This window comes from Heptranchias perlo, chromosome 13 (genome assembly GCF_035084215.1).
Source record: "Heptranchias perlo isolate sHepPer1 chromosome 13, sHepPer1.hap1, whole genome shotgun sequence".
Lineage (NCBI taxonomy): Eukaryota > Metazoa > Chordata > Chondrichthyes > Hexanchiformes > Hexanchidae > Heptranchias > Heptranchias perlo.
This window is the reverse complement of record NC_090337.1, coordinates 28,704,139-28,729,603: the sequence shown is the minus strand read 5'-3', so window position 1 is coordinate 28,729,603 and position 25,465 is coordinate 28,704,139. Positions and strand designations below refer to the sequence as shown.

Genomic DNA, 25,465 nt, shown 5'->3' with positions numbered 1-25,465 from the left:
TTTCCACTCTTATTAGCTTTTCCAACCATCTTTGCTGCTTATTTGCCCCAGAATAGATCAAATGTGACTGCCACGTTTCTTGATTATGGTCTTCTTAAAGCTGAAGATAACACACTATAGCCTATCTTTTCTGTAGGCACAATTCAGAATGGTTAGAAGCAGGTTTTAAACAGACTGACATTGATAGGTTACTGTTTGCGCACAATTTTCTGAAGTCAGCTGATTAGCATAGTTCCAAGTGCAGCTTTGGACATATGCTTATGCAGGTACTAGTTGTGGGAGTGGAAAATTGCCTGTAGGTATGGGAACAATTAAAGAATAGGCTTCTGAACCCATTGAGTCTTTCCCATGGCTGAGGCAGAAGACAATTACATAGAATTTACAGCACAAACAGGTCATTCAGCCCAATCGGTCTATGCCGGTGTTTATGCTCCAGATGAGCCTCCTCCCACTCCATTTACTTCATCTCACCCTATTAACATATTAAGAAGATTAAGAAGTGATGAGCAAAACTTGAGTGAAAGGAAACCCAAGGTGCAAGCAAGTAATGGTACAGTCCAGCACAGATCCTCTGTTTGATGACTGCTGAGGTGAAGGTGGTAATGCATGAGGTGGCTCATGGGAGGATGGCCCTTTTTGTCACTGCTATCCGCAGTCCCCATAGGCCAACATTGCAACATAAGTGGAAGGAAGTGAAGATAGGCTGGAGGCAACAGCAGATACTGCCACTAGCTGTGCCAGACATATGGTGCATCTGGCTGCCTGCTGACTGGACCTGTTAATATTGTTCTCCATGGCTGTTGCTGGGTAGGTGTCACAAGGTCTGCACTTACAGTTGGCAGTATCTTGATAGATGCAACAAATTAGGCTCTGCTGGCTGTTGATCATCCTTCTTTCACGATGTACCATGATCAGAGTGCGTTCGAGGAAGCATCCAACATTATCTATCGTCAAGCAGTCACAAATCTTAGTGATGCCATCGGGTTTGCTGTGCCAGATTCTTTTGGGAATAAGAACATCCACATCCACTAATTATCTGCCAAAGTGATGTATGTTCACCTCTGTTTGCAGATGTGGTTAAACAGATACCGACAGATGATCACAGAGCGCCTCTGGTACAGCCTGACCTTTCTGGGGGGGCGGGGGGGTTGGGGGTCTTCTCATTAGGAAACCTATTTGTGCCGGTTTGGAACTGGAGGGAAAAAAATTAGGACAATTGGAGCCATTGTTGGATATTGATCAAGGAATGGGAATCCTGGCTGATTTTTAACCTCCTAAATCCAAAAGCATCGAGGCCAATTGTAACACTGTTATCACTGCCAGGCTGAGCTCAACCGACTCCGTGTCACCACAGGATCAAATTGGCAGCCTTCCTGATTGATATGACTCTGATAATCACTTTGTCATGAATCCGGGACGACAGGCTATTTTCCCCATGATCTCACGCAGAGTGGTGGCAGTGTTTTGTTCTGATGGCTAGGCCGGAAATTATTGCCCATCCCCAGTTGCCCTAAAGAAGGTGGTGGTGGGGCTTCTATATAACTGAGTTACTTCAGAGGGTAGTTAAGATTCAACCTCGGTGTAGCATTGGAGTCATGTATAGGTAAGAACCTCAGGTGTTCTTCCATGAAGGACATTAGTGCACCTGCTGGGCTTTTATGACAACCCGACAGCTTCATGGTCACTTTTACCGGTATAAGCTTTTTATTTCCAATTTTTTGGTCATTTGAACTCATGTTCTCCTGGATTGATCCAAGCCTCTGGATTACTAGTCCAGTAACATAACCACTATGCTACCATACCCGTGTTGCAATTGACCAGGACATTTGGGTTAGCACACTTGGAGTACTGTGAACAGTTCTGGTCTCCATATTATAAAATGGATGTAGAGGCACTGGAGAAGGTGCAAAAAAGATTTACAGGATAATACCATAATTGAGAGATTATACCTATCAGGAAAGATTGAACAGGCTGGGACTCTTTTCTCTAGAAAAGGGAAGACTGAGAGGTGACCTGATCGAGATCTTTAAGGTTATAAAAGGGTTTGATAGGATAAACTTAGAGAAGATGTTTCCACTTGTGGGGGAGACCAAAACTAGGGGCCATAAATATAAGATAGTCACTCAAAAATCCAATAGGGAATTCAAGAGAAACTTCTTTCATAGAATTATAGAATGGTTACAGCATAGAAGGAGGCCATTCAGCCCATTGAGCCCGTGCCGGCTCTTTGTAAGAGCAATCCAGTTAGTCCCATTCCCCCGCCCTTTCCCCATAGCCCTGCAAATTTTTTCACTTCAAGTATTTATCCAATTCCTTTGTGAAAGCCATGATTGAATCTGCTTCCACCACCCTTTCAGGCAGCATATTCCAGATCATAACTACTCGTGGCGTAAAAAAGCTTTCCCTCATGTCGCCTTTGGTTCTTTTGCCAATCACCTTAATTCTGTGTCTTCTGGTTCTTGACCCTTCCGCCAATGGGAACAGTTTCTCTTTATTTACTTTATCTAAACTGTTCATGATTTTGAACACGTCTATCAAATCTCCTCTCAACCTTCTCTACTCTAAGGAGAAAAACCTCAGCTTCTCCAGCCTATCCATGTAACTGAAGTCCCTCATCCCTGGAACCATTCTAGTAAATCTTTTCTGCACCTTCTCTAAGGCTTTCACATCCTTCCTAAATTGTGGTGCCTAGAATTGGACACAGTACTCCAGTTGTGGCCTAACCAGTGTTTTATAAAGGTTAAACATAAATTCCTTGGCTTTATACTCTATTTATAAAACTCAGGATCCCGTATGTTTTTTCAACCTGTCCTGCCACCTTCAAACACTTGTGCACATATATCCCTAGGTTTCTCTGTTCCTGCACCCCCTTTAGAATTGTACTCTTTGGTTTATATTGTCTCTCCTCGTACATCCTGCCAAAATGTATCACTTCGCACTTCTCTGCGTTAAATTTCATCTGCTATGTGTCCACCCATTTCACCAGCCTGTCTGTGTCTTCTTGAAGTCTATTACTATCCTCCCCACGGTTTACTACACTTCCAAGTTTTGTGTCAACTGCAAATTTTGAAATTTTGCCCTGTACAACCAAGTCCAAGTCATTAATATATATCAAAAAAGCAGTGGTCCTGGTACCCACCCCTGGGGAACACTACTGTATACCTTCCTCCAGTCCTAAAAACAACTATTCATCACTACTCTCTGTTTCCTGTCACTTACCCAATTTTGTATCCATGCTGCTACTGCCCCTTTTATCCCATGGGCTTTGATTTTGCTGACAAGCCTATTATGCGGCACTTTATCAAACGTCTTTTGAAAGTCCATATACACCACATCAACGGCATTGCCTTCATCAACCCTCTCTGTTACCTCATCAAAAAACTCAATCAAGTTAATTAAACACGAATTGCCTTTAACAACCCAGAGAGTGGTTAGAATGTGAAACTCACTACCACAAGGAGTAGTTGAGGCGACTAACATTGATGCATTTAAGGGGAAGATAGATAAACACATGAGGGAGATAGGAATAGAAGGATATGCTGATCGGGTTAGATGAAGTAGGGAGGGAGGAGGCTCGTGTGGAGCATAAACACCGGCATTGACCTGTTGGGCCCAATCGCTTGTTTCTGTACTGTACATTCTACGTAATGCTATGTACGAAAAGGAAGAAGCCTCTCCTATGGATTGCTATCCCGTGACTCCTGCTAGAAAGTAAATGAAGACGGGGAGAGCATAGCTGTGAGGCCCCACATAAAAAATAGCCTGTGAATATTCACTTTCCAAGTTCACACCTGAAGAATAGCCACTTGAGCTCTGCCTCATTATAAGTCATTGCCTAAAGAAGAGGTAGGGAGAACATTAGAAAAAATGAGCGAAAAGGTTAGTCCTCTTAAAGGATAGAGAAAAGAGTCTGAAAGTGCGGTTACAGACAAGGTTTTATATTTTCAAGTTTACAGCAGATTTAGTGCCACTAATTGTCAACTAAAAATGTAGCCCATTTAAGCTGTATTTAGCTGAAGTTGATAGAACAATTTAGTCACCGGTTAATATTACTTTTCTCTTTCTGACTCTTTTCCCTTTTTCATTTTTTAACAGATTAACAACCGCAATGACTTACTTACCATACTGATTTCTTAATTCATTTGGCAAAGTCAGTATTTTTAATCCCTTCATTTAACCTCTTTGCAATCCTTACTAATGGCTACAGATAGTGATCTTGTGGCTTTCTCTGATCTTGCAGCTTATGCTTTTAGGTTAGGAGTGCCAAGCTGTCCCTTTATTTGATTTGGCAATGTTTTCCCTTTGACCTGTGCTGCTGTGACTGCTCTGCTGCTGTGGCTGCTCACAACCTTATTTGCATGAGTTTGCAATAGTCCTTGAAAAGGGCAAGTTACATGTTTGCCTTAGATTTTATTTTATTTTTACATTGTTTCTTTCCTGAATGTTTGTCCCATACCTAAATTTATATTAAAAAATAGAATTAGTTTTCATTTTGTTAATTGTTAATAAGTTTGTTCTGACTTCCTTCCAATAGGTGTCCTTTTCAGTATTGAAGTAACATCAACATTTTTTGCTGTCAGAAATTACTGGCGTGGCTTCTTCGCTGCTACTTTCAGTGCTTTTATTTTCCGAGTCCTGGCTGTCTGGAACAAGGATGAAGGTACATGAAAGCAGACACTAGATGATGAAAACATAATAATGTCCTATTCTAGAGAAACATTGCTCTATCTTTCCCTAAATATTTTGGTACCTAATAAGTTGTGAACTTTCATGCATCTTTTGCAGAAACCATCACTGCCTTGTTTAAAACTCGATTTCGTCTAGACTTTCCATTCGATCTTCAAGAACTGCCAGCTTTTGCAGTAATTGGGTATGTTTTTGTACCTGAGGCAAATATAACTCCTACAAATATTGTATTATCATTTTTTAAACTATATAATTAATATTATAAATATAAGAGTGTGTGGGGATTAGGTAACTGAGTGTGTAAATTACAATGTTTTATCATACAATATGGGAATAGTGTCCTTTGTAACTGTATAGGATAGAATCCAGGCGATTATAGCAATGGGACGCCATTACTACAATTGGCTTCCAACAGCACATTTGTAAAATTTGGGCTGTCCGACTGTGGAAATGGAAAATTTAAAAAGAGCAATTACATCTGTGAAATGAATTGCAAACCTTGTTGGAGAAAATTCAAAGTCTTGTGAAAAGTGTGGAGATGAACATAGGGTAAAATCCATTTTAGTGTGAGAAAATATGCTCTGTAAAGTATCAGTTTTTACATAAGAACATAAGAAATAGGAGCAGGAGTAGGCCATACGGCCCCTCGAGCCTTCTCTGCCATAAGATCATGCCTGATCTTCTACCTCCACTCCACTTTCCTGCCCTATCCCCATATCCCTTGATTCCCTTAGTGTCCAAATAGCCATCTAGCTCAGTCTTGAATATACTCAACAACTGAGCGTCCACAGCCCTCTGGGGTAGAGAATTCCAATTTTGACAGTTTATTATGATACCTTTCCAAAATGAGAATGATCAGCCTGTGGGATCCTAGTGCTTCAATTTTCACCAGATTTCATAATTCCAATCGTCGGGTGAGAAACCAGAAGCAGCACACAGTTCCAATTATTAATGAATGTGACACTGCTGACTCCAACGATTGGGACCATGTTCTCTGTTCATTATTGTAAACACGCTCTTTAAAACACCTACTCCCAGAAATTTCATGTATTATGGTAGATGGAGATATTTATCCTCTTTATTGAGCATTTCTTCTCTGGATTCCCTCTGACACATTAGAATGGTTCCATTGTATAGTGTGGGAATAAGCCTCAAGAAGTTGCGAACCACTGTAATATGTAACATTTGAAAAGATAATTTTAGAACTTTGTAAACCAGTTTTAGAATTTAGTCTATCTGCACAAAACTATTAACAATGAATAATTCTGCTGGCTAACAAAAAATGACTTGGATGAAGCCCATTTGGTTTTGGACTAGGTGGTAGGTTTTTGAGTTGCCTGTTCGAAAATTTCTAAAATTTATACTAGACCTCAATAGTCTGCTCTTAAAACAGGCCCATTTGATTCTGACTTATGATCTGGAAACAATGGCTATTCAGATGTTCAATAAATGTTCAATATCAGCAGAGCATACCTCAGTATTCCTGCCGTCTGTGTAAGCTTGGCTCAGCCAATCTTCTCTCCTAAGGTGTTGACTCATGTTGCAGTACAGTTCCTCTCTCGGAAATTTATCAACGTTGACAAGAGTGTTAATACCTCCTGTGTCAACTTGGCTTAGTTGGTGGCACTCCTGGCTCTGGGTCAGAATGTTGTGGGTTGAAGCTGTACTCCAGGACTTCAGCATATGATTTTGACTGCCACCCTGGACCATAACTGAAGGAATGCTACATTGTTAGAGGTGACATTGTTTGTGTGAAATGTTAACTAAGACCCTGTCTGTCTGTTCTAATGGATCAGATGGATGTTTAAAGATCGCATGGCACTATTTGAAAAAAAGCAGGGCATTTTCCCACTGGTCTGGCCAGCATTCCTCCCTCAACCAACACCAACCAAAATATGCAAATATAATTGGTCATTCAACTTATTACTATGTGAAAAATGGCAGCAGGGTCAGTGGCCTGGGGTAGAAGGGGATAATAGCAGCGAAGGTTCCCCCTTCCAAAAGCCATCCTATTCCCTGTGTGTGTGTGTGGATGTCAATATAGGATGGGATGGAGCTGTTATGTCCCTCACCATTGAATAGACTGACTCCCATAGTTTAAGCTGACACATGGCCACTTGGGTATCCGTGAAACTGTATTGCAACTTAATCAGCACCTTGGGAGAAGATAAAATTGGGGGGGAAAGTACACCAGCTAAATGTGATAGTGTCATCACTTTTTGAAAAGATGTGCATTGTGCAATTTGTTTTTATCAGTTCCTCCCCAAGGTGTTGACAGCTCCAGAATCAGTGCCTTCTACTTAGAAAAGTGTTTCTTCTCTTGCCTGTGGGGTATATTCAGAAACCATGACAGCCAAGCAGCTTGAGGACTTGTGGTCTTAGGCACAATGTGCAAACAAGTCCCTCATCCATCAGTCCATATCTTCCCACTACCCTCCAGTCAACATTGTAGATATAACTCAAGGCATCAAATAAACATTCCATTTCACTGTCAAAGATGGCACACAATCTGTTTAATTCTCAGTTTATTACAAAACTATCAAATAATCAAAACAATAAAATTATCAAATAATAAATGTTATCACAAAACAAATTGCATAATGCAATACATGAGTATCTAAAAACAAAACGCAGAGCAGCACTCGAGTATCTAAAAATAAAACTGAACAGTTATCAAGCATCGAAAACAGAAGATGAAGCTGATATCCAAAAACAAAAGATAAAGTGCAGCTCTGCAAATAAGCATCTAGAATAAAATGTGTAGTACAATATGAGCATTTAAATATATTGCGGTGTTTTTTTCCATGTCTTTCACCAAAGACAGCAATAGGCTTTTATTTGTTTTCAACATAACCACCACAAGCCACCTGCTTTTTTAAAAAAAGGTAAAAATTAAACACAGTAGCATGCTTTATTTTTTTTAAACAATCATTTAAGCCGGTGAATGGCCTGGCCTGTTTCTATTAAAGCCACTTTTTGGGTGCAAAGGCAGTGGAAACATTTGTTGGCTATCTCAGACATCAATGTCAGGGCAGGAAATCACAAGAGCCAGGAGACATCAATGGCAAGGTAGGGGCTCAACTATGGGAGGTATTGATGACGGGGTCTGCAGGAGAGATTGATGGTATAATGTGGGACTGTCAAAGAGATCAGCATGGGGGAAGCTGAGGGAGAAGCAAGGCTATTGGTAGTACTGTTTTGGCAGTAAACAGTTTAAATAGCCCATCAGATTTTACTTGTGAAAATATGTATGAAATTACAGGCATAGTCAGCCAGTAAAGAAAATGTGTGCTAATTTGATGCATACATGGCAACCATCAAAACTCAGAAAAAAACTGATGAACACCTTCAAAAACAGCTGATGCAGCCCCAAAAAAAGCTGACAATTCAAGAAATAACGTGCAACTGAACATAACCCTGAATAAAGGCCTATAACAACAGCCAATGCTTCAACGTGATTGAATGAGTTAAACTCCTTTATGTTACATTGGATTTCAGGATTTTTATATTGGTATTTTAGGATCCCATTCCACAATTCAGTTTGTTTTACTATGAAAAATAAAACCTAATGGCCTCACCTATGACATATGAAAACAATTAATGACAATGGGACTGCTGTGGGACATGAACTCTCCATGACTTGTGCTGCATCTATACCCAATATTCCATCAGTTGTATTATTGGGGGAAAATATAATTTTTACAGTGGTGGGTTTAGAAATGTTTAAAGGAGAAAATGGGCTGTGATGGTGCAGAATTTATTTTCTAGGGGTGGAGAGTGGTCTGGGGACATCTCCCCAGGAATGTTTGATTTTTGATCCTTGGTGCATTTTCTAGCGGTTTAAGTGTACTGTGGCTCTTTTCCGCCAATTATGATTTTTTTTTGGTAAAGAAGAAGATGTTAATAGAAATTTTAAAAATTCCTGTACGTAACAGAAAGTTACTGCAATGCAAAACTTATATCCTTAGTTACTACAAGCTCCAACAACAAAACAGCATAAGGGGGATGGCAGTTGTTTTTTTAAAAAAAATTAAATTGAATGAGATCCAGTTTATAGTCTGAATTCAGCAGGTGATAGACATGGCTATCTCTCAGCTTGTGATCGTTTATAATTTAATTTTAGCTCTCCTTTAATAAAATATTGATGATCAAAGCAAAAGTACAGGCGGCAGCACATAGTCAACAAATACAGTGTTAATCTTACATGAAAAGTTAGTCTGTCAGGCGTGTCAGAGCATATCTAGGCAATGAGCGACAGCAAACAGCTCCCCTTCCAAATCATACAAGTTATAAATAAAGTTTTTTTTAAATTTCCGATTGCTTGGAATTTTGGTTCTTTAATTCCAGTTAGAAAGGTTTAAAGTCACAAGCTGCCTCCTCGTTTGTTCACTAGGGTCATGTTTTCTATTTTGCAAATGAAGTTAGCAATAAAAGCAAAACTATTATGTATTATACCGAATTATTTGTTTAGATTTTTAAATAAATCTATAAATAGAAATACAGAGAAATCACAACACAGTAATAGGCCATTTGGCCCAACCAATACATGTCAACATTTCGCGTCCACGTGAGCAAATAGTCCCAATCACATTTACCCACCCTGTTCCCATATCCCTTCAATCCCTTTTTCTTCATCCACCTATCAAATCGAATCTTGAATGTTGACCTAGTTTCTGTCTTAACCAGTAATGCTAGAAATGAATTCCACAGCCTGCGTAAAGAAGTTTCTTTTGCTCTACCACAGATGTAAGCTAATTGGCCTATGTTTACCCAAATTTACCCTGTCTCCATTTTTAAAAAATTGGTACAACATTGGCCACTTTCCAGTCCTTAGACACACATTGACACTCAATAGAGCCCTGATTTATAAGGCCCTGGTGCTTTGTCATCCTTTGGCCTAATTAACTTATCTAAAATGTTACTTTTTTCCATCATTATATCACTCATCTTGCTCTCAAACCCTTCAGGATTCACCATCTCTCTGATATTCTCTTTAGTAAATGACTTGGTCAATGAGTTGGGAGTGGTGAAAGCCCAAGTGAAAGAATCAGAGTTGTCAGAATTCCTAGGGAGGAAGTGAATTAAACTTCAAAGATGACTTGAAAAAGCTGAAATCATTTATAGCTATGTTGGTAGATGAGAGAAGTATGACATAAAAGTTAATGACCTGATAAGTTGAAGCTGGAACAAGGTAAAATGATAGAGCAACGTAGAAACTGATAAATGACAGCACGAAACTTCTAAAAATTGAAATCCAAGATGGAAAAAGTATTGACCTTCTCAATAAAAGGGTAAAACTAAAGAAGAAAAATAGTTATTAAATCCTATCTACGGGGCTGAGTCAACATGGGATCCATAAGTGCTTGGAACTACACATGTCTGCCCAAAGTGCTGCTGGAGAAGATAACAGTGAGGACTTTGGGTTGCAAACACTAACACACACACAGCACCTCAAAAAAAGCTGGCAGTCTGTGAAAAAACATTGACAGCAGACGTCTATGTTGATGCTGGATGAGGAGGGAATGGGAAGAGCCCACAGTGGCGATGCTGCTGGCATTGACACGCAGAAAAAGTTCATTTTAAACTGCAAACTTTTACATGATCTTTAAACTTTGCATGATATATGTCTAATATTGCAATATCATAACTTTTGTAGGTTGATTTTGGTGGCACCACCTTATTGTGGTTTGCCTGGCATATGCATAGGTTGCCAGTGCCTTAATCTGGCTTGACTTCTTCAGATAGTGATCAACATCAACAGGAAAGAACCAGCCAAAGACTTCATACAGTGCAACAAATAAACCGTTTAGTATAAAATGTAAATAATTTGCTGGAGAGTTCAATGGCAGCTGATGAAATAGCGCTGGCAGCCTGAACAGTGTTAGTGCTCAGAAGTCTTGGTGATGGGGAGTATGTGATTCGGGTATGGTAGTGTAGTGGTTGTGTTACTGGACTAGTAATCCAGAGGCCTGGACTAATAATGAGTTCAAATGAGTGACAGATGCCATTACTTACACCACACCATAAATTCCTGGGCCTTCTGCACTGCTTTACCATTACTTCTCGCCAAAATCGGCTAGACGGTAATTATCATAGCACTACCTCCTTTAAAATCAATGCAATTGAAAATTTGCTGCATTTAAGCCGTTCTTCACAACGCTACCACTTGGACTGAAAAGTAATGGTGCTTGAGAATTGGCAGTGGTGTGATTTATGGACTTGTATTGGAGGAAGCAGATTGTTTTATTTCCCAGGCTTTGAGGGTAGAAATTAGAAATAATTTTAGAAACAGAAACATTGAAAATAGGAGCAGGAGTAGGCCATTCGGCCCTTCAAGCCTGCTCTGCCATTCAATATGACCATGGCTGATCCTCTATCTCAATACCATATTCCCGCTCTCTCCCCATACCCCTTGATGCCTTCCTTCTGTGTCTAGAATTTTACACCTGTAAAACAGGCGCAGCAAGGCCCAATTTTGGGAACCAATGTCCTGTGCTCCAAAAAAATGTTCTTATGAAGCCAGGAGGAGCAGGAATACTGCTGACACCTGCTGCAAGCCCCCAACAGGCCCCTCTTCTCCACCCCCCCCACCCCCCTCAGTGCTTCCCTGAGGGTCGCTGCTGGTGAGGCAGGTGACCAAAATTTCAAAAATTCGACAGGTGCTGGCAGTTCGCCCACATTATTTAAATGAGGCCCAAGGCCCAATTTCGGGCCGGCCTCTGGCCTCCTGGTTCAGGCGCGCAACATCACCTTCGCCCCCGAAACCGGATGCTGACGAATTTCCGCCCTGGGAGTCTTTGCAAAACATGGCACACGCCGCACACAGACTCTTGCCTATTGACCCAAATTAGCAGGTAATGAACATTATTTGGAAACGATCTACACAATTCGGATTTATTAATTAATTTCCCTTAATCAATACAAAGCTGTCGACTTGGGAAGTAGCCTGATCCTTTGTGAGATATATGCATGTCTCCTGACTCCATTAATCCAAGCAAAACCCTGATCACAGTCGCTTTTAGATGAGAGGCCACTTAAAACCCTGCCCTTAAAGAGTCTGTAGCCAATGGGCATGGAGACCGAGATACTTGAAATTAAAAGTACGCACAAATGAATAATCGTTTTTGTTAATTGGGAATTGAGGTATTAGTCCAACCAAGATCCTCTGAAAATAGAAAAAAATATTAGAAATATTATTATAACAGTCTCTGGATATTGGGACTGGCCTGCCCACCATTAGCAGGGGGATCAATACATTGATCATTGGCTGCACCACTTCTGATTTGCCGCTATGTTTGCCTCAGCACATTCTAATCAGTTCTTCAGCAAATTATGGCGTGAATTTGCCACGGGGATCAGGGCGCACAACGAACTGACTTATAGCCTTCATCGCTAATATCACCGTTGCAGCAAATTCCGGACCAATATCTCCTGGCTGTTCAACAACTGAAACATGATCGGTGGGTATTCCACACTTAAAGGAGACTGTCTTCATTCTCAATAGTAAGAAGATGATCAAATATTGTTTTCATTACCTAGGAATATGTAACATTTGCCAAGGAAAGTTACTATAGAGACCCAGAAGTGAAGGTGGGAGTTTGTGGAGTGTTGTCCTGGTGAGCAAGCGGGGGAGAAACTCAATGTCTCAGCTGTGCTAATGCTAGCTGTAATTAACTCTAAGGAGTGAATTGAAAAATTAGGCAATTAATCATCCTTTAGTATTTGTAGCCTTTTGTGTTAGGTGATGGTATTCTAAGCAATATAGATTTTCTCCTTGACTGTAATCGGGCTTTTCCTTTTTACTGTACAGTTTTCCTGTATTTTTCCTGAAAGTCTTTGATCAGCTGCTTTGCTATATTCACCTTAGTGAAAATACTTTTAACAAAATAAGGAGACAACAAAATTGCTGACAGTTGCCCAATTGCAGTCTACTTAATGTAATCAGCCTGTGAAAACATTAGAATGGTGCATAGAATTCTCAGTGGTGGTTCAAACACTGCAACATGTCAGACATCATTTTCCCTTTCCATCTCATTTACATCTTCCTATAGAATTATTAATAATGGTTTTGTCCGAGATCTCTTTCAGCTATTCCATTTTTCATCATTAATTTGCTTTTGAATATTTTCTTGATGAATATTGAAACTTAAAAGCCTCCGAATTCAGTACAGTGGTTCAAAATAAAAATGTAAATTGAGGTGGTTGTGGGGGAGTAACCATTATAATTGTGGAAGATTTCTTGTCATGTATTCCAGGTATCTCTTTTTTCTGCCCATAGTCTCACCCCTTCAATAAGTAATTACAATCAAAACACATGGCCAAGTGTTTTGGGATCGAGCCCCAGATCTGAGCTACTAGGTGAGATAAAATGCAGAGTTCCCAGGTGAATTTGTTTTCACCCCTTCACCTTTTTGCCTGTTTTTCTTTATTTGTCTTTTCTTCTGTCATTCTCTTATCTGTTCCTGATCACCTCACGACAGAGTCTCAACGTATTTTTGTTTTGAAGATGGCTGCCAAGATTCTGAAGTAACATGGGAATCTATAATAACTTATTGAGGACTGGAAGATCTGATGTTATCTTGGAGACTCTTGAAGAATCTAATTTTAAAATGAAAGACTCGTCCACTGCGCCTCTCGTCTTTCCATTTTAGGGACTGTACCTTTTGTTTTTGCCATTTAAAAAAAAACACAGATTACTGCTAGTGTAAGAATAGAATATTCAAAAACGGGCCTTACTGACAGGAGCTGAAACTAGCTATCAGTAAGAAATATTCAAATTTACCACCAGCGGTAAACTTTTTCTGGCTGCACATTGGAAAATTCAGCCAGTGTACATGACCTGCAAATCAGCAAGTTTATGGAAATAAAAGTCACATTAATAGGGCCTGGACTGATAAATTAGATAGTCCATAACTGTATTTTAGACCAAACAGTAATGAATGGTGATTTGGATCGATTAGATTATTACATGACAACAAGTAGAGAAGTGGGTGGAAGGAACCCCTACACTATCCACCACTGACTTGCCTGCTTCTTATGTAGCTCCCTAATACTGAAACTGATATGGGACAAAAAAACCTTGAATATGCTGATGGAAAACTCCATTTGCACAAACATGAAAGACTCAAGTACATTTGAGCCCATTTGTCATGATAGTTTAGCTCAGTGTGACTTAGCTCAGGCTTTTAGATTTTTTTTTAAAGTTTCTTTGATCCTTCTCTCATCAGAGAAATTCATACTATATCCTGTATACCATGGTACCAGGCAGCAAGTTTCAGTCGGAAGAATGCTGCTTCTGTAATGGCTTGAGCTAAACTCAAACACAAGTGTGTATTGCCAGCAGTAGTCATCTATGTGATTCACAGTAATCCTGATTTCATTCTCGTTTCAGCAGTTACACGGGTCGTCAGCTGTCCAAATGCAATTAAAGATGCATGTTTTGTTGAAATGGGGTTAGTCATTTCATTTTGAAGTAGGCCACTTCAGATATAGTGAGGAATTCTAAATGCAGTGGTAAAATCCCATAGGATGATGTTGATGAAGGTTTTAACAATCTGTTCTGGTTATTTTCTTTTTTGTCCTTTGTTAAATTAAGAGCAAAGTTTAAAATGAACAAGCGTGTCAATTACCAAAATAAACACATCAGTGGAGATTGTTTGAGCATATTGGTTCATAATAAGAATATAAACACAATGCAAGAAAATAGCTGTAAACTGAATTCTATTAATTTATGACTGAAATACTGTACAATGCTTGGGCAATAATAAACAGCAATCTGATAAGATTGCTACCATGTCAGATCCAGGATAGAGCTGAGTGCTAAAACGAACTCTAAATAATAAAATGTTGAAACAAACAAACAAATAACTGCAAGAAGGTGTACAGAGAGAAGAACTGGAATTTGACTAGAGCATTTGAACCAAATGTTTTGACCCTGTGTCCAAAGGCCTTCACAAAACCAATAGCCAATTGTAGTTTTGCTATTCTTTCACCTGCATTAAAACAAGCATTAAATTGACACGGTATAAATCACCATAGTCCTGCAGTAAAAGTGAACTCTGTGAAACCTTATGAATGTTACAATGACATCTAGTATAGATGTTGATGGACAATGGACACATGGATATGGTGACTCAGTGTCAATGCTTCACCATCCAGAGACGTCAGATTCAAATCCCAAGGGTGCATCTACAGACGTCTTCTTTTAAGTAGTATGTTTATCACCTGGGACCAGAATGGCATTATTCAGATAGAAGAACACCTAATTGTGTACATCTCAGGGTAAGTTAATCTACATTAGCATCTCAGTGTGTCAGTGGAGGAAATTGAATTGTAAAGTCCTGAAACACCAATATTCTGATATATAGTTTTTTTATATATACATATAATATCTTATTGTGTTGACTTCTGGAGTGGATAGATAGCTTTTTGGCAACCAAAGGTATTAAGGGATATGGGCCAAAGGCAGGTATATGGAGCTAGATCACAGATCAGCCATGATCTTATCAAATGGCGGAGCAGGCACGAGGGGCTGAATGGCCTACTCCTGTTCCTATGTTCCTATGACACGGTTACTCAGCTCTGTCTGAATAGAATCATGTACTTGGACTGAAGGCAGAGTTGAATTTGAAGCAGATACTCTAAACTCAACATAATTTGCCAAGCAATTGAGAAGTGTTTTCTCAGGTCTTGACCAGATAGAGCACCTTGCAATGACATGGCATTCCACTTAAGGAGGCTAACAAAGTACAGTTTTTGTCATACAGAAGCTTGAAGCTGCTATATCCTGCCACAGATGTATATTTTCAATGAGCATGTTAGGTCAAAATGACTTCTCTGCAATATATGAGAAATTCATGAAAGAAGCAAGTTAAATTTGAATTTTCCCATTCATGTGCAAGTCTTCTTGAGGTTGAAGGAGAACTTAAAGCTTATGAAGGATCTTTTAAAAAAAAATCCACTTATTAACAAACGTGATAAGTGAAGGCAGGCATAGCACAGAAAATCTTGTGTATCGGGGTTTGAAAATAGGCACAGCAATGCACACTTGACTGTGCTCCTAATCGCTTTGCTTTTATGTTAAAATACATTGGGCCCAATTTTCCTCTCTTGGTGACATCACAGTTTTGTTAATGCGGATACCATCCAGACATTCATGCCAGAGTCTGTAGAAATCAAGTTAGTGCTACAATATAGGGCCGATTTTAACCCGGGAGAACATGTGGGCAGGTGGTTGAATTTGCAGTGCACTCCCGCCCACCGCCATCTTAACTGCGCAATTTTCAGAGTCGGTTGAGGTCCCCGCCAGATGCAGGCGCAAGCCTCACGAATACATGTAAATCAGGGTCTTGTGATGCAATTAGGACCCTAAAGTCATTTTAACATGAAATTGCGGAAGTAACGCTCGGCACCCATCCCGCCAGTAAAACCAAGTTTGATTGGCCTTTCGGAGCCACTGAATAAGTACTTAAAGGGGCACTCACCTACAGGTAACTGGATCATAGGATGTATGTGCTTTTGTGTTGTTTGGTTGCCAGGAGAGTTTACAGCTTCTAGATCTCTTCTTTCTGAGATTTTTTTGCCTTACTTACCCTCAGTAAGCTTTATCCACTTATAATGGGTGCTATTATTGCCAGTTGGATGGGAGAACAGTTGGAGGAAGAGAAGCAGCAGGAGCAGCTTCAACAACCAGCAGGAGCAACAGTTGGTGAGGGGTGCTGTTTGTAGCAGGCCATACCCAGCACACAGGGTGTACAGACCAAGAGTCGTTTTCTTGGATCTATCAGGAGGCTGTGTTTCACCAGATAGGCTGTTGCAGACCCCTGCAGCTTCCTGCCAAATTACCTGCTGCCTGCTCGACCAGAGAGCCAGTGCCTCTCAAAGTCACCACTGCCCTTAACTTCTTTGCCACTGGCTCCTTCCCCAGTCTACTAAGGGGGACATCACCCACATCTCCATGTTTGTAGTACACAGTACATTAAGCAGATCACCAATGCCTTGTTCGTCAGGGCTAACCAGTACATCACCTTCCATATTGACCTCAACTTTCAACGGGAGAGAGCTCAGGGATTTGCAGCAGTGACCGGCTTCCCTCGTGTCCAGGGCATCGTTGACTGCACACATGATACCATCAGCGCACCAGAACATCAGCCAGCAGCCTTTGTGAATAGGAAAGATTTGGAAGCAGAGAGGGAGAGTTAATGGTGTTTGAGTTTGTCAGGATTGATCCGGCAGTGGAGGACCAGACCTCAGAGATAGTGATGCCTTGGGTGACGATGAGATTGAGGGGATCACTGTGGGCGTGTGGGAGACCTGATGTGCAGAGTAAAAGCAGGAAGGTGGAGGAGGAGAGGGAATGGGACGTCTTTTCGTAGGTTGAAATCAGAGTGAGGAGTCTTTTCATATAGAGAGGCTAAATGAGGAGAGTAGGGAAGAGATTTTGATGAAGAAGCTGCTGGGGCCTTGAATGTGCAGTAAAATTGAGGAGTGTGAAGGAAAGCTAAGAGGGGTTGTAGAGGGTGAGGTGCTCAAAACAAGAGTGAAGTTATGGAGGAATATGGAGGTAGATCAAGATGGGATCTGGAGATGACAGCCAATTCATTACCATGGCAGTTTGTGAGGAACATGGTGGAATGTGTAGCCAGGTGGCACAGCCTCAGAGAGGAAAGAAATCACCCATAAAGTGAGCTAGGTTTCAGTCAGGCTGAGTATGTCATGGATTCATTCAGGATAACGGGGAGAGCCTTGTTCACAAGGGAGCTGATGCTACAGAGTGAATGGATGATTATAACTGAATGTTTTACTTCCATCATTGTTCTACACATCCCTTTCAAAAGTCGAATTTACAGCATGCTGGTTGTTGAGATTATTGTGCAAATCCATGCTGTGGGTGGAGAGTTTCGCCCACCAACTGCACATATCATAAATTCACCAGTTACAATGCCATCAGAGTCCCATGTATGTCATAAGACCCTGATTTTCATAAATGTTTGAGGCTCCTGCCTGATTCAGGTGGGAGCCTTAGCCTCCTGAAAAAACTGCAGCTTTGAAATCACTCCATTTTAACTCCCACTCCACCTGATTCCTGCTGGATGGGGAGAGTTAAAATTCCTCCTTTTGAGTCAAATTCATATATTTATTGTCCAGACTGAGCAAATTGGTTTTAGTTTCTGGTGAACTGTTCTGCACCAAGTCACACATCTTTAAATATTTCTTCGACCGTAGCCATATCTATTAATGGCAGCAATGGTTAACTGCGTGATTGGGGTGCGTAGACACGTCTTCACAAACAATGATCATTCCTCTTATTTCTGAAATTGGTTAAAAGGCTTGTTTTTAAAATAGAACAACTTCTGCTATGACATGACTTCAATCCTGAAAGGGATTGGAACCTGTTCCTGCAATTTTCTATTGATTTTAGACAGAGCTGCTGTCAAATTCACAGGTACAACCCAAGTACATCGAGATTTTCATGCACTTTGAGCTCTCAAAGAATTTAATGCCAGTGAACATTGCAGATAAAATCCATTTGATGCATTTTTTTCATATTCACTCAAAAGAAAAATTGATAAAGAGGAGGTACTAGAAAGACTGGCTGTACTTAAAAGTAGATATGTCACCCTGTCCAGATGGGATGCATCCTAAGTTGCTGAGGGAAGTAAGGGTGGAAATTACAGAGGTGTTGGCCATAATCCTCCAATCCTCCTTAGATAGGGGAGTGGTGCCAGAGGACTGGAGAATTGCAAATGTTTTTTCAAAAAAGGGTGTAAGGATAAACCCGGCAACTACAGGCCAGTCGGTTTAACCTCGGTGGTGGGGAAGCCTTTAGAAATGGTAATCCGGGACAAGTGTGGATTAATAAAGGAATGCCAGCATGGATTTGCTAAAGGCAAATCGAGTTAAACTAACTTGATTGAGTTTTTTATTGAGGTAACAGAGAGGGTTGATGAGGGTAATGTGGTTGATACTGTGTATATGGACTTTCAAAAGGCATTTGATAAAGTGCCACATAATAGGCTTGTCAGCAAAATTGAAGCCCATGGAATAAAAGGGGCAGTGGCAGCATGGATACGAAATTGGATAATTGAGAGGAAACAGAGAGTAGTGGTGAACGGTTGTTTTTCAGACTGGAGGAAGGTATACAGTGGTGTTCCACAGGGGTCGGTACTAGGACCACTGCTTTTTTGATATATATTAATGACTTGGACTTGGGTGTATGGGGCACAATTTCAAAATTTGCAGATAACATAAAACTTGGAAGTGTAGTGATTAGTGAGGAGGATAGTGATAGACTTTACGAGGACACAGACAGGCTGGTAGAATGGGCGGACACGTGGCAAAGAAGTGCAAAGTGATACATTTTGGCAGGAAGAATGAGGAGAGGCAATATAAACTAAATGGTACAATTCTAAAGGGGTGCAGGAACAGAAAGACCTCAGGATATATGTGCACAAATCTTTGAAGATGGCAGGACAGGCTGAGAAAGTGGTTAAAAAAGCATATGGGAACCTGGGCTTTATAAATAGAGGCACGGAGTACAAAAGCAAGGAAGTTATGTTGAACATTTATAAAACACTGGTTCAGCCACAACTGGAGTATTGGGCTTCGTTTTAGCACCCGCTATCGGGTGCGTTCTTGGCGGGGGGGGGGCTCCGAAAATCGGGGAATCCCGGAGCGGGTCTGGAGCCCGGCTCCAACCCGCCCACTTCCGGGTTCCCCACAGACGCGCTGACGTGCACGCGCAGCCCCCGCGTGTGGGACTCCCGCAGGCAATTAAAGCCAGCGGGGTGCCACTTGACAATATTTATCTAGCTATTTCAGGTCATTAACAGACCTGATTAAGGGATTATGTGAGGAGGGGTGGGATTTTAGAAACAACTGGGACTGTTTCCCATACTGTGGGAAACACTCCCAGTTGAAATGGACGTGTTGCAGCCATCAGCCTGTGGCAACTGCAAAGGTCCATTTGATGGGGGGGGGGGGAGACCCTCACTCATTGCAGGAGGCCACTCTGTCACTTGGGACAAAGTTTGGCCTCCACCACCCTCGCCCTAACGAGAAAATTCACCAACTTGCACACTTACCCCGGGGTCCAGAGACATGTACCTACCTTGCGGACCCCCTCAGATGTACATCTTTCGGATGGGGGCCGCCATAGCTGCAGTCATGACCTCCTCGGAGGGCGAACAGCATCACCAGCCTCGCCGGCCACACCGTCCACCTCTGACACATGGAGCTCCACAACACAGTGCTGTGACACATCCACCTGCACAGCAGGAGGGAGGGCAACCGCAGAGAGAGATGCGTCGCAGAGGGCACTACCCTCGCCACACGCCAGCAGTGCACACGGAGGCCCAGAGTCACTCGACATGTAGTCGTGGACATATGCAGCCTCCTTCATGCCGAGCTGCTCCCGGCTGGCCCGAGCACCATCTTCTTACTTGTCGCTGTCAAAGTCACCACTACCCTCAACAACTTCTCCTCTGCATCCTTCCAGGGTGCCACCGGGGACATCGCCGACGTCTCTCAGTCGTCTGCACAAAAGAGCCCTGCAAATACACCTACACCCACTCTGCAGTGACACAATGGGTGTCATCAGTTGTGGGTCTTCAGTGTGATCCTCAGGAAATGGCATTATTGCGCAAACCAGAAAGATTCGCAAAGACGTGGCAGTAGTGGTGCCAATATAATATGTAATGTGAGTTGGTCAGAAATTCAATAGAAGTAAAAACCATGACAAACCCTCAAACACCCTTGTGCATCCCCTTCATGCTCACGACATGTTTGCCTTACGCTGCCTACTGCACATATGTGATGCATGCCTTGTGGCTGCAGCACAGGTAGTGGCAGGTTGAGTGAGGCTGACTGTGAAAGAGATGCACGAGAGGGTGAGTATGAGATAGAGCCATGAGATTGTAGGAGGTTTGGGTTGAGTGGTAGTGGCGGGATGAGTACTGGCGAGGTGAGTAAGTACAGGTAAGATGAGGATGAGCTTTGAGTGGGTATGAGGGGTGATGTGACAGAGTAGTGTTGGCAGTGCAGAAGGAGATGTGGGGTGGGGGCGGTGATGTGGCAGACGGAGTGTAGGGGAATGTGTACGTGTACTCACTTTGGCTGACCTACTTAGGTCATTGGAGCGCCTCCTGCATTGTATGCAGGTGGGCGATATGTTGGTGGTGCAGGCGACCTCCTCTGCCACCTCGAGCCAGGCCTTCGTGGTGGCAGAGGCAGGCCGCTTCCTCCCGCCCGCCGGGGGGAAGATCTCTGTCCTCCCCCTCCTCCTCACCCCATCTAATAATACCTGGAGTGAGGCATCATTAAACTGGGAGCAGCCTTCCCCCTGGGCTGCTCCATGCTGTAATTTTTGCTATTTGTTGCAGCATCGGTCAGTGGAGGACTGCCCCTTTAAATAGAGCTCCTCCAGCTGACAGACCTTACTGCGCATGCGCAGCCCGCCCGACGTGCAGATCAGCAGTGGGGAACCCGGAAGACCAGGTAAGTGGATCCAATTAGGCTGCGATTACGCAGGGGGCAGACTGATTTCGCCGGGCGCGTTACCCACGCACCCAATAGCCCCCCCGCCGCAAACCCGCAGCCCTGGTAACATCGAGCCCATTGTGTCCAATTCTGGACACCGCACTTTAGGAAGGATGTGAAGAGGGTGCAGAAAAGATTTACTAGCATGGTTCCAGGGATGAGGAACTTCAGTTATGTGGATAGACTGCAGAAGCTGGGGTTGTTCTCCTTAGAGCAGAGAAGGTTAAGAGGAGTGTTCAAAATCATGAAGGTTTTAGATAAAGTAAACGAAGAGAAATTGTTCCCATTGGTGGAAGGGTCGAGAACCAGAAGACACAGATTTAAGGTGATTGGCAAAAGAACCAAAGGTGACATGAGGAAAAGCTTTTTTACACAGCAAGCAAATGGATAAATGCTTGAAGTGAAAAAATTTGTACGGCTACAGGGAATGTGACTAACTGGATTGCTCTTACAAAGAGCCGGCACGGGTTCAATGGGCCGAATGACTTCCTTCCGTGCTGCAACCGTTCTATGATTCTAAGTCCTAATTATTATAACATACGATTGCAACATATTAAATGTTTGGTAAATTGCACTAACATTGTCCAATAAGTTAATGCCTCTGCTCATAACAGAATCCAGCCTAAGACTGAGGAACATTTGCCATGGCTGGGAAAGTGAAATGAGAGCAGTGTTGTGGCAAGCTGAACAACCTTTATCTCAAATATAATGCATTTTTGGCCAGAGTGCAAAACCCACTTTGATTTGATTGTCTTTTTACAAGAGGTTGACATGAATGTGTTGACTTGAGAATGAGTCACTTGGCACAACAATCTGAGCCTAGGATACATTAATTTAAGTAACACTACCAGTGACTGCCATTCCCATGCTGACCATATCATGCCTGATTTAGTAGCATTGCTTTGTCCTTCACAGTCACCTGTGGCACTATCTAGTTATTTATGTTGTAATGCTGATAATCAATGTATCTGAAGTTTAGATGTTTCAACTTGTGCACATTTTCTTTTTTGAAGAATTGAAGATTTTATTGAATTATGTTGACTGCTTTGGTAATTTCTGCAACCTGAAGTGTTTATATGAGGAAGGACATTGATGCTGGTTGAAACTTTGGCTCGAGTACTATTGAAGGCGCCAAAGTATACTGAAAGATTCACTGCTGATTTTGACAAATCTAAATCAATTCTATCAATAAAGATCATTCATCTATCTCAGTATCTACTGAAATATTTGCAAATTGTCCATTCCTAAAATTATTGCATATCACTGTTTCTTTGACATTTTTTCTGATAGTTTGCATAACAATGTCTGTAAATAGCCTTTAGATGCCAAGTGGAAGGGGCTTGTACCCAAAAGTGCAGGAGGTAATAACCACCAATTTTGGGATCATAGGTGTCAGCCTTGGCCCAGTGGTAGCAGTCTTGCCTCAGAGTCAGAAGGGCATGGGTTCATGCCCCACTTCAGCACATAATCTGGGCTACCACTTCAGTGCAGAACTGAGGGAGTGCTGACGGAGGTACCATTTTTTAGATGAGTCGTTAAATCCAACCCCCGTCTACCTTCTGAGGTGGGAGTAAAAGATCCCATGGCACTAAGCGGGGATGAGAAGGGGAGTCTTCCCAAAGTCCTGGCCAACATTTATCTATCAACCAATATCACTAAGAGAAACAAATTATCTGGTCATTCATCTTCTTGCTATTTGTAGGACTTTGCTGTGTGCAAATTGACTGTGTTTCCCTATGTTATAACATTAACTACACTTCAAAAAGTAATTCATTAGTTCTGAAGGACTTAGGGATGTCCTGAAGTCATGAAAGGCACTATATGAATACAAGTTTGTTCTTTCTCTTTTCCTTCCTTCCTTCCTTCCTTCCTTCTTTTTCTGTCCAAAAGTAGAAACTAGTGGGCCTCAAGTCCTTATGATCCTTCTGCAGCCCCTGAAGTAAAAAACACTTTACATGGGTGGAAGTTTCTGTCAACTCCTTCTTGGATCCTTCAATCTGAGTGTGGTGTGTGAAACCTCAATGGATTTCAGTGGACCTTCTGCTGCTTGGGCCTCTACCAGGTGATTGCTTCCAGCTGTTCTGGGCGAAAACACTCTTGCCTCCACACCAAGGGAAATCCGTGGAAATGAGCATGAAGCACAAATGGGGCAGAGGCTTGGTGTAATGGATCTCTGCCACTTTTTCTTTAGCTTTGCCTTTGTGTCACGAGAGCAAAGGAAAATCAGTTGCCGCGTATTACAGAAATAAATAATTTTAAAAATAATAATGTCCCCCTTCCTGTTCCTTGCAGGATTGCTAGTGGATTTGGTGGTGCCCTGTTTGTCTTCTTCCACAGGAAGATAGTGGCAATCATGAGAAAACAAAAAACCATCAACAAGTTTTTGATGAAGAAGTAAGTAGTAAATGATGTTTCTTTTCTTAGATTATTACGGCTTGTTTAAATTTTCAACATTAGTTCAATTTTCCCCTCATGGTAGTGACACTAATGCTAGCTCCACCAGCAAGCACAGCTTTCCCCAGGTGCAAATGGAGAGGGTGTGCCAATGGTGCTAGCCAAGTATTTTGTTTCTCCAAACCTGCTTTGTCACTCAGCTATGTCAGCAGCAGAGCTAAGGGAAGTTGTTCAAATTCAGATCGGGTCAGCAGTCATTTTCATCTCATGTCCACCCACAACCGCATTGCAAGTACTACGAAAAAGGGCCTGTGTAACTGTTTGGGCCAAAAAGAAGAAAATGTACTTTTTAAGGTTTTACTTAAGTTTTCTCTTTTTAATTCGACAAGACTCCTGCTACTCCAGACATCCATAAATGTGAGGAATTGCCACTTATTGTTTTAACACAGGCTCCAAAATGGTCCATAATCTGATGCAAATATCAGACTGAATAAATTACCAAAGACTTATTTAATTCTAAATATGCATTTACCAATTGCAAGTGAGAAAATATCTATTTAGCTTGTAGGTTCAGTTTAGGCACAATTTGCATAGAACTGGTGTTTAAAAAATAAACCTAATGCCAGTGAAAGGGCACTTTTACATGTGTGTCATATATGGCTTTTATACCATCTGGCCAGTTTAGCCAACTTGCAGCTTTGTCAGCTGTTCAATATGTGGTCAACTGTGTATCTTCTATTTCTGTCTAATATAAGTGCAAGAATAAATTAAATCAAACATACTGAAGGGAGAATTAAGCCAAATTGTCCATCAAGTTTCAAATTTAATGCCTATGTTAGTCACTGTACTGGAAGCCATCTAAGAAAACCTTTAGACCATTTAGAGTTGGTGAAATGCTTGAATTATTTTGCCTCTGTACGGTTCTTTTTTAATCAGATCTTTTGAGTACGCTCCTGTTCTGAGTTGGCTTGTGGAGCTAGAGTTAATCTAAAACCAACTGAAAAGCAGCTGCTAGAGATGCTGGAGCGCTATAATAATTTTTGTGAAAGCCATTTGCAATCTGATTTGTGGTGCCAAGTATATTCAATTTATAATAAATGATTTTTCTTTTGGAAAACAAAAGAATGTTGACTGCTCTGGTAGATATTTTCAAAGTACACTACTAAATTGGACCAAATTTCAAATATTAATATTAGTTTTGTGTAGGCTGCCAAGATCCAGGGACAAAGTAGTGGGTGTGGAGGTTTTTGGTCGGAGGATAAAGTCTGGTTAAATACTTACAAACATTGGTGGTTTATATGGTGTCAAATGAAACTGTTTTCTTTTTCTTAGGCGGTTGCTTTATCCAGCAGTGGTGACTTTGCTTATTTCCACTCTCTCATTTCCTCCAGGGTTTGGCCAGTTCATGGCTGGAGAGGTACATTTTATTTTTACTTACATTGTACGTACAGATCTTTGATTCAAAGCTGATTGATTGATTTATAATCATGAATTTTGAAAGCAAGCAGGGCACCATGGCTATATTTCTGTTGTAGTAGAGGGATATGATTGCATTCATCATGATGGAATTCTGAATGACAGTGTTGTGTAATATCAACCTGGGGAGTGAGAAATATAACAAACCAGCCAAAGCATTAATCGTGACAGGGAGAGAAAGGAGAGGTTGGGTAAAAGGACTTCCAGACTTTCCAACCTAAGGAAGGTTTACTGAGGGTGAAGATATTGGCAGATGATTAAGGTGCAAAATGTAATGTTTGAGGTCAGAGGGATTTGGCCGTTCAACACCCTCAAATTTCTGGTATTTCACATGACCTTAGATGCAATCTAGCTACATCTGAGACACTGATGC

General features: G+C 41.5%; 1 protein-coding gene across 1 annotated transcript in view; it reads left to right on the top strand.

The window, feature by feature from the left end:
- The window catches only part of LOC137331445 (chloride channel protein 2-like), a 412,704-nt gene that overhangs the window by 238,408 nt on the left and 148,831 nt on the right, over nt 1-25,465 (top strand). The window contains exons 8-11 of the mRNA XM_067995242.1: nt 4,535-4,660; nt 4,786-4,870; nt 23,515-23,616; nt 24,949-25,033. Coding sequence (XP_067851343.1) covers nt 4,535-4,660; nt 4,786-4,870; nt 23,515-23,616; nt 24,949-25,033 — 398 coding nt within the window. The remainder of the gene's footprint in view (nt 1-4,534; nt 4,661-4,785; nt 4,871-23,514; nt 23,617-24,948; nt 25,034-25,465) is intronic.